The sequence below is a fragment of the Monodelphis domestica genome, chromosome 6 (genome assembly GCF_027887165.1).
Source record: "Monodelphis domestica isolate mMonDom1 chromosome 6, mMonDom1.pri, whole genome shotgun sequence".
In the NCBI taxonomy this organism is placed as follows: Eukaryota; Metazoa; Chordata; class Mammalia; order Didelphimorphia; family Didelphidae; genus Monodelphis; species Monodelphis domestica.
This window is the reverse complement of record NC_077232.1, coordinates 21,051,917-21,062,235: the sequence shown is the minus strand read 5'-3', so window position 1 is coordinate 21,062,235 and position 10,319 is coordinate 21,051,917. Positions and strand designations below refer to the sequence as shown.

The 10,319-nt window shown below is 40.5% G+C and overlaps 1 protein-coding gene across 1 annotated transcript; it reads right to left on the bottom strand.

Moving 5' to 3' along the window:
- Positions 1-3,854: 3,854 nt before the first annotated feature.
- LOC130455208 (olfactory receptor 998-like) lies at positions 3,855-4,796 on the bottom strand. Its single transcript, XM_056803754.1, has one exon. It carries the CDS (start codon positions 4,794-4,796, stop codon positions 3,855-3,857), a length of 942 nt encoding a protein of 313 aa, XP_056659732.1.
- Positions 4,797-10,319: the final 5,523 nt, after the last annotated feature.

Genomic DNA, 10,319 nt, shown 5'->3' with positions numbered 1-10,319 from the left:
CTTCTTGTCTGCATCGCTGTCTCCTTTGAGTAAGAGCTTAGCCTTTCTGCTACACTGCGGTGTGCTTCAGGTCGGTGTGGCTCTTTGGGACCCCATTTGGAGCTTGGGGGAAAGGATACTGAAATGGTTTGTCATTCCCTTCTCCAGTTCATTTTATAGATTAGAAAACTGGGAAAACAGAGTTATGTCGTTTGGCTAAGGTCACCCAGCTGGTAAGTGTCTGAAACTGGATTTAACTCAAGTCTTCTTGATTCCAGGTTCCATCCACCGCCCCACCTGGGTGCCCACTTCCCTGTGTAGGGGAGACTAAGTCATTTAAACAGCATTTACTCTCATCAACCCAGCCTGTTACAACATATTGAGCCAACGTCCAAGCTGTCCATCTTCTGGCCTTCTGGTGAAACTGCAGTGCCACAGACCCTCACCACCACAATTGCTATTCCCAAACTGATTGTAAGCTTCTCATACTTGGTTTTCTAATTCTCTAATTTACTAATAAATTTAAACATTTTTATGGGTAAAAAAAGAAGAAGAAGAAAACATTGCTTCGATCCTTCTCCTCCAATTTCCACGTATTTGTGCATTTTCTGCCTGCTCTCACGTGGGCTCAATTCACGAAATATATCTGGGTGGCCACACATTTACCCCAGTCCAGAGTACCAGGATTCATGGGTAGTACTGATGAGTGTGTTCGAGTCCTTCCTAGTTAACAAACAAGTTTGATTGTTCCAGAGTAACCCAGATATTGTGAGGGGTAGGCCAAAGAGCCAAAGTTTCATTCCTGGAGAAAGCTAGCCCCCAGCAAAACCAGGACCTTCGTGATGAAGTTTTCCCTTCCATAGGTTGCTACGGCTAATCTGACCCCTCAAATATACCATCAGTACCCTAGCCTGTCTTTATACAGGAGGGTATTGATAAACATCAATCACACATCCAGAAGAACTTAAGAACCTTTGCTATGAACAGTTAAGGATTTATTTATTTAATTAAAACCCTTACCTTCCATCTTGGAGTCAATGCTGTGTATTGGTTCCAAGGCAGAAGAGTAGTAAGGGCTAGGCAATAGGGGTCAAGTGACTTGCCCAGGGTCACACAGCTGGGAAGTGTCTGAGGCCAGATTTGAAACTAGCACCTCCCATCTTTAGACTTGACTCTCAGTCCACTTAGCTACCTAGCTGCCCCCCAGTTAAGGATTTATTGGTTCTATGTTCAAATTTTATTTTCAAAGCATTTTGCTTTAGTCGGTTGCAGACTGTGGCTGGTTTGGGAAGGCTTAGTGGGACACAAAATGTTTGGATTATTCAATGGTTGCTCTCCTCTCATCATTTATCTCTGACACCACCAAATCAAAATGATGGTTTTCATGAAAGAAGGGGATAAAAGGAAAATAAAGCAACAGAATAAAATACAGAATTCGTAGATATGCCCAAAAGTAACTGAACAAGAGGGTAGCTGGGTAGCTTAGCAGTTAGAGAGCCAGGACTGGAGCTGAGAGGTTCTGAGTTCAAATATGGCCTCAGACACTTCTGAGCTACATATAATCCTGGTCAAGCTATTTATTCCCCATTGCTAAGTCCTCTTTGCTCTTCTGCCTTACGATCAATATTGATTCTAAGGCAAGAGATATGAATTAAAAAAGAAAAACAACAGAACAAAATTAAATCCCTACAAAGAAGGCTCTGAAATATTAGGCAGAACTAGTTGTGAATGAGTGTGGCCACTGACTGTCACTTTAAAAGTTTACCTCTTGAAACAATACAAAGAGCACTAGATCTGAAGATAGAAGACTTTTGTCCCAATCTTGACTATGGGATGCTGAATAAATAACTTAATTTCTGTTTCCTAGGCCTTGGCTTCTTCACATGTAAAAGAGAGGGAGGGCAAATATTTTTTTTTATTTCCTAAGATCCTTTCTAATAGAGTCCAAAATTAACAACATAAATTGTAGTATTAATAGATGGCCAAAAATTGATAAGTCCACCTAATTAACCAAGAACTATTTTTTAAGTTTATAGAACTTCTGATAGACTGGTTCCTTTATGGTTCTTTTTGAGAATGTTTTTAAAGGCATAAAATACAAATGAATTATAAAAGAAACAAATTATATTTAAATGGTTTCCAAAATGTATTTTTAAAAAGAAAAACACAAGTTCAAAGGTCCCAGGTTCAGAACACTTTAATGCTTTTATCTGAATGAAAAATACATTTATGAACACATACTACATGCAAAACATCTTGATAAGGAACCTGGAATACAAAGAAAAAATTAATAATTCTCCACTGTCAAAGAACTGACATTCTAATGGCCGAGGGTAGAGGAGAAAGAAAGCAAACAGAAAGTTTTATCTGAAGTCAAATAGAAAAATTGCAGAATCTTTAGCAAAAGAGATGTCAATACAATTTCTATTGTGTCATTTCCATTCATATTTCAAAGGAATGTTGAGGCAAGTGCATTTTTCCGGGTCTTTGGATATTTCTTAAGTTCCCATGGAAGTAATTGATAGGCTGTATCTTCCACGCATGAGGCCTACAACAGCTGTCCTGGAAGATGAGCCAATAACTAGGGGTAAATTGGTCATATCATTGGTAGCAAGGAATGCAGGTCTGCACTCCATAGTGATTTGTGCTCTCAATTATGGTTCCAGTGACTGTGATCAAAGGTCAACCTATAGACATGAAGGTACTGCTGTTCACAAGGCCCTTTTAATATGTATATATAGATACAGAGAAATGTCTATATCTATATCTATGTGTCTATATATGTATATATCAATCTATCATATCTATCAAAAGACATAGACAGACTAACAGACAGATAAGAGAGAGAGACAGAGAGGGAGAGGGAGAGATGATGGAGGGAGGAATGGAGGGAGGGAGGGAGAGAAATCCATAAGGCCAAGACATCCCATTAGAAATATTACAGGGCATATCTGCTTCTTCATTCTACATACTTCTCCATACCACCACTTAGAAAGGACTTCATGGTCAGAGAATGGATCTTCATCCAAAAAATGTCATGAGTGGACCACCTCAAACCTAGCAGATTCACCAATATGGGAGCAAAGGAAATAAGTGTTGGAGATTTGGTAAAATTGGGACACTAATGCATTGCTGGTAGATTTATGAATTAATTCAACCATTCTGGAGGATAATTTGGAATTATGCCCAAAGGGATTTAAAAGATTGCCTACCTTTTGATCCAGTCATACCACTGCTGGGTTTGAACCCAAAAGATATAAAGAAAAAGGCATGTACAAAAATATTCATAGCCACCCTCCTTGTGGTGGCAAAAAAAAATGGAAAATGAGGGGATGCCCTCTTATTGGGGAATGGCTGAACAAATTGTGGTATCTGTTGGTGATGGAATATTGTGCTCAAATGAATAATAAAGCGGAGGAATACCATGGGAACTAGAATGACCTCCAGGAACTGATGCAGAGTGAAAGGAGCAGAACCAGGAAAACATTATACACAGAGACTGATACACTGTGGTACAATCAAATGTAAGTGACTTTGCTACTAGCAGCAATTCAATGACCCACGACAATCCAGAGGGATTTATGAGAAAGAACACTGTCCACATCCAGAGAAAGAATTGTGGGAGCAGAATGAAGAAGAAAAACATAAGATCAATTACGTGGTTCGATGTGGATATGATAGGGGTTTTGGCTTTAAAAGATCACTCTACTGCAAATATTAATAACACGAACAATAATACATGAATAACCCAGTGGAATTGCTTGTAAATTCTGGGAATGCGGAGGGAAGAGGGGTGGGAAAAAATAATGAATCATGTAACCATGGAAACCTATTCCAAATAAATAAATAATATCATGAATGGAGCTCATTTTTATTTACCCAAAGAATTTTTTTTTCCTTTCTAACGTCCTTCTGAATGCATTTTTCACCTCCTTGTTTCTCAAGCTATAGATGAGGGGATTCAACATGGGAATCACTGCTGTGTAGAACACAGACACAACCTTATTAAGGTCCAGGGAGAAGCTGGCACTGGGTCTTACATAAATAAAGAAAAGGGTCCCATACATGATGCTGACAGCAGTCAGGTGTGTGGAGCAGGTGGAAAAGGCCTTGGACCTTCCTTCAGCAGAGCGGATCCTGAGGATGGCCAACAGGATATATATGTAGGAAATTAGAATAGTCAGACCACTGAAGACTCCCACACCTCCAGCCATGATGAGAAGGACTAACTTATTGAGGTGGGTGTCAGTACATGCAAGAGAGAGCAAAGGTGATATATCACAGAAGAAATGATTGATGACATTCTGGCCACAAAAGGGCAATTGGAAAGTTAAGACAGTATTAGTCATAGCGTTTAGAAGGCCCATGATGTAAGGCCCAACTACCAGATGGATGCAGACACTCCGAGACATGACAACGGTATAGAGTAATGGGTTGCAGATTGCTATATACCGATCATATGCCATTGCAGCTAAAAGGAAACACTCGGTGGTCACAAAGATTCCAAAGAACCACATCTGTGCCGAGCAGCCTAGGAAAGAAATAGTTTTCTTCTCTACAAAGAAGTCAGCCAACATTTTGGGGGCAATAGTAGACGAAAAGCAAATATCTACAAAGGACAAGTGGCTGAGAAAAAAGTACATGGGGGTGTGAAGCTGGGAGTCTATCCATATCAAGACGATCATACCCAAGTTCCCAAAGACAGTGATGAGATAGAAAAACAGAAACATGAGAAAGAGGAGAACCTGTTGCTGGAGATGTTCTGTAAATCCGACGAAAACAAATTCAGTCACCATGGTTTGATTCTTAGCTTCCATTATATGCTATCATCTGATAAAAGAAAAAAGACTAGTTTTATTACTGAATAATCTAGAATGTTCTTCTCTCCTATCTTATAGTATCCTTAGTTTCCACCAAAGTACATCTGTCAGTGCTTCCTTCCTCATGAAGATACCTTTATAAGAATTTTTCCCTTTTTTTCAATAGGGAAGAGAGAGGAGTAATAATGTTGGTGTCCGACTGTCTGAGAGAGAGAGAGAGAGAGAGAGAGAGAGAGAAAGAGAGAGAGAGAGAGAGAGAGAGAAAGAGAGAGAGAGAGAGAGAGAGAGAGAGAGAGAGGGAGAGAGGGAGGGAGGGAGGGAGGGAGAGAGAAAGAGAGAGGGAGGGAGGAAAGGAGAAAGAGGGAGGGAGAGAGAGGGAGGGAGGGATGTAGGGAGGGAGAGAGAAAGAGAGAGGGAGGGAGGAAGGGAGAAAAAGGGAGGGAGAGAGAGGGAGGGAGAGAGAGGGAAGGATGGAGGGAGAGAGAGAGAGAGAGAGAGAGAGAGAGAGAGAGAGAGAGAGAGAGAGAGAGAGAGAGAGAGGGAGAGAGGGAGGGAGGGAGGGAGGGAGGGAGGGAGGGAGGGAGGGAGGGATTGAGCATAAGCTCTTACTACCCCAAAGCATCTCTTTCATTCAGATTCCTGAAATATAATTATCCAAAATGAAAAGACTCCTTAGGAGAGGTTCTGATCTCTCTCTCTTTCAATTAGTTGGAAACACCACTGCCACATAAGTGTTCCTAGCATCACTTTAATCCAGTTACTACCATGATCAAAACCTTTCCATCATTCCCCAATTGTCTGCATAATAAAATTAAAGGGGGGCAGCTGGGTGGCTCAATGGATTGAGAGTCAGGTCCAGAGATGGAAGGTGAGGTCCTGGGTTCAAATTTGAATTCAGATACTTCCTAGCTGGGTGACCCTGAGCAAGTCACTTAACCCCCATTGCCTAGTCCTTAACTGCTTTTCTGCCTTGGAACAGATACATAGCATTAATTCTTAGACAGAAAGTAAGGGTTTAAAAAGTGATAATCAAATTAAAGGTAGTTAGCATGGTTTTCAAATCCCTGCACAGAAGGCTCTCACCTGTCTTTTCTGCTTGATCTCACATTAATATCTATATATGTACATATCTGCCAGATTAGACAACTTTCCATATGTGGTAGAAACCAAGGTGTTCTTTCTTCTGCACTTCTTCATTCACTTCTTAACTCTGGAATGCCTTCCCTACCCATCCATCTCTCTGCTGACATTCTCTAGCCTCAATGACCAGTTTAAAGAGCATCTTGTTCATAAAGACTTTCCTGATTCCCAGGTAGAAGAAGGGATCCTCCATTCACTAAACTCTTCACGACAGAGTCCTTCTTAGTCTGCAATCATTGGCTCTTAAGATATTCTGTGTGAGGCTCTCATCGCTCTGAATGGACCATGCATTCTTATAGGATGAAGGCGTTACTCATCATTATTTACCCTCCCTTGCCTGGAACAATGCTGTGTGCATCACTGCCAGCTCTCGAGAAATATCGTGCTGAGTAAATATTGGGGAAGTCTTGGCTGAACAGAGCTCTCGGCCCTTCTTGTTCCATTACAAACACTCCTCCTATTTCTAGGGTGCTCACAACCGGCATCATGAAGTAACACAAAGATGCTCGGGTTTCCAGTCAGGAAGCCACCAGCCGAGTCCCTGGTCTGAAATTTACTAGCCATTAGGACTATGGGAAAGTCCCTTCACAGGCCAGTTATGTGAGGACTGACTAAGCAAACTGAGTTGTGTGAATAAAAAGGAATGTGATTGTGGCGTAGAAAACAAGTCACCCTGGGAAGGCTTGTATAAACAGAAGCAAAGTAAAGAAACCATAATCCCAAAGAAGATAAACACGATGTCTGCAGGAATGTACATGAAAACTCCACTAAAAGACCAGAGAACTCAGGGCAGTGTTGACTCTTGGCTGCAGAGGACTGGTTAATCAATCGAGAAATCGTTAAGAAGAGCTGGCCTTGTACCTGACTCTGGTGCTAAAAAGCCATCAAAGAAACAGGAGAAGTCCTGGTCCTCGAAGCATTTACATTCCAAAAGGGAGGATATTCTGTACATATAAAACAATAAACAAACAAGTATGGTCTTTGGGTCAAGGATGGCACTAACAGCTGTAGGGATCAGGGAAGATCTCTCTCTTCCTGTGGGATGGAGTGTTTGACCTGAGATCAAGGTCGATGACAAAGCTCACTAGAGGTGGGAGACCTGTGGCATATGACCTCCTAGAACAATGTGATGGGGGAGAGGGGAGAGGACATTGTAGGGAAATGCCAATGCCTTTAAAAATGAAAGGCAGGAGGCAGATGGGGGATCAGTGGTTTGAGAGTCAGGCCCAGAGACAGGAGGCGCTGGGTGCCAATCTAGTATCAGACACTTCCCAGCTGTGTGACCCTGGGCAAGTCACTTGACCCCCATTGCCTAGCCCTTACCACTCTTCTGCCTTGGAGCCAATACATAGTATTGATTCTAAGATGGAAGGTAACGGTTTTAAAAAAATAATTAATTAAAAGAAAATAAAAATGAAAGGCATCTGCAGATTTATTTCTCTTATCTATAGAAAACAAATAAAGTGATTTCTATTATTTGACTTTTAGGGTTGTTGTGAGGAAGAAATTTCTAAACATTTAACATTAAAGAAAGAGGAGATATAGTGTCCAATTGGTGGCACGTCAGTGTAAATTGCTTCCTAGCTTTACTCTCTTCTATTACAGAGATGAGGTAGGGATGATTCCGGGGGGGGGGGGGGGGGAAGCTCAAGACCCACATGATTTGTTTTACATTTTGGCCGAGGTCAGCCTGGATGGTTATAGGCAGTTTCTTCTTTCAGGAAGATACCTGACAATCCCTCTCCCACCCAGTAGATATACATCCCATCTCTGAAGAATCCCTGCTCTTCAGAAGAAATGAACTAATCTGATCACGTCTATCTGGTGCCATGGTCCATGCCCAACAAAGCCTTCCACTGAATTACCTTTGCCAGGGAAATCTAGTCCTGCTCTTTGGAAGAAGGCCATTCCCATTTCTATGGCAGAATAGTTTTCTCCAAAGCAGGGCAAATCTCAGGGTGCAGAAACTTCAGAGACGGCAACCTTGTAGTTATCTACTCAAGCCATTCCTGAATAAGAATTCCTTCCATTTTGTCCCCATTTTTGTATGAGGAAACTAAGTTGAAGAGATTAAGTGATTTGTTCAGGGTCATATGGCTGGTGTCTGAGACCACATTTGATCTCTGGACTTTGTGATTCCAAGTCCAACACTATCTGCTGCATCATCTAACTGCCTATTAAGTCAATATGTGGCCTCCTGTGCTTTCCACTAATTTTTGCTAGATGCCCCCCACCTCAAACTCATGAAGAGTAGCATCACACCCACACTGCCTCCGAATCTTCTCTTCTCCAGGCTTGATATTCCCACTCCCTCCAATTTAGCAGTGAGTCGTGGGAACAAGTACTCTCATTTTCCTGGTCATCCGCCAGTCAAATGTTCTCTGCATTATCAGCTGTTTTCCTAAAATATGGTGACCAGAACACAAGAACTATGATCGACATTGTCTAGATGAGGAATCTAGGAGTCAATGTCTCAGATTAGACCTTTGACTTCATAGACACTGGACAATACTGCTAAGGAAAATTATATACATCCCATCTCTGAAGGGTCCCTGCTCTTCAGAAGAAATGAACTAATCTGCTCAAGACTATCTGGTCCAATGGTCCATGCCCACTACCCAATGAAGATTAGGCACTGTTAGAGTTTTACCTGGGGCACTGAATGGTGTAATGACTTGCTCAGAGTCATATAACTAATAAACACAAGAGTTGAAACTCGAACCCTGTCTAGATGTTCTGGTTCAAAGGCCAGATCTCTCTCTTCTATGCAGTGTTGCTTCTCTCTTAAGAGTCACAGGATCATAATTATTTTGTAGATGTCACTCCATATTTTAAAACTAAATTCAAGGTGCAAATAAAAGCAAAATAAGAAATTTAATATAATAATATAATATATTATAATGTAACATAATTAATATAATAATATAATATAGTATAACATAATGTGAAATAACATAATATAATATGATATGATATAATGAGATATGATATGACATGATGTGATATGATATAATATGATATAATATACCAAATTCATGCATTTTCTCTATAGAAATTCTAATGTCACTATGATGCTAAACCCATTAAGCAATTCTGTTTTTTCATTTGGAAAACAGCGGATTTAAATCAGTTGAGAGCTAGTTATTTCCAACTCTATGTACTTATAAGAAATTATAATGTTTGAAAGAGCCTGAATAACATATAGCATCCTGGAATTAGGTCAGGAAAAATTTAAATTCTCCCCCAAAGTATGATGTGACCCTGACCATGTTAATTAACCTCTCTTCTCTTCACTTTCCTCATCTGTAAAGTGGGGACAAATATGACAATATATGGTTCTTACTTTGCAGGGTTGTCATCAGAAAAAAATATATAAAGCACCTACCAAAACCTAACGTACCATATAATTAGCAATTATTAATATTACCAGTCAAATCTATTGCTTGGTGTCATAAAGGCACCGAGTATTCCATTCATTGCATAGAACCCAGCTACTTTTCCGATTATTGGGTATTGTTTTTGATCCGATTTTGTCATCCATTTTCCTAATTTGTAAATGTAATTTATTTGGAATTTGTGGGTCTCACCTCTTTGAGGGAATTCTTCATTAGTCTCTTTTGATTTTTTCAAGGGGAATAAGGGAAGCCAAAGGTGCCCGCTAAAAACCTCATTGACAAGAAGGAAGATCATCTCCCTTCCTTGTGAGGACCCTCTCCAAGCATCAGAGCTTCCTGTTCACTACATGAAGAGGCTAGAATCTGTCTTTTCTGCATCTCTTCTAAAAAAGAAAATAGAGTTGGTACCTTTGCGTTGGTCTTCAAGAGAGGTAACATAAGGGAGGTAAACGTCTTAAGACACTGAAATTTCCTTGGTTGGGAGCCAGCTCCCCAGTGAACCCCTAACCTCAGGAGCTTTATCCAATGGAGAAGGAATTAAAATAAATAACCTTGGCAGATTCTGAGTCCAAAATCAACTCACAAAGGAGCGTTCTCTGCAATGGAAAATCTTCACTTTGTAGCAAGGGATTTAGAAAAAGGAACTTGGAAGTCATTTAAGTTTCCAGGAGAAAATGAAGCCCAGACAGAGAAAATTGCACTCGACAATATCAAACAACATTAGAGGAAGCAGATTTCAAAATATAGATGTATATGTATAGCATGTACAGTGATTAAGATATAATCTGTGAAGTCAACATGGAGAGCCAATAAGACTTATCTCAGCTAGAGCTGTTCACGGCTAATACTGTTCAGTCAAAACCGATAGACACAGCTCTCCCTTCTGTTAACCATGGATTGACTAACTTTGGGGAGAAGTAATGAGAGGATCGTTGATTTAGAACTAGAAGGGGACTAAGTAACAGTCTGTCTTCTCTAATACTTT

Excerpts from the sequence above, each read along its gene's own strand:
- LOC130455208 (XM_056803754.1), bottom strand. The coding sequence starts at position 4,796 with ATGGAAGCTAAGAATCAAACCATGGTGACTGAATTTGTTTTCGTCGGA.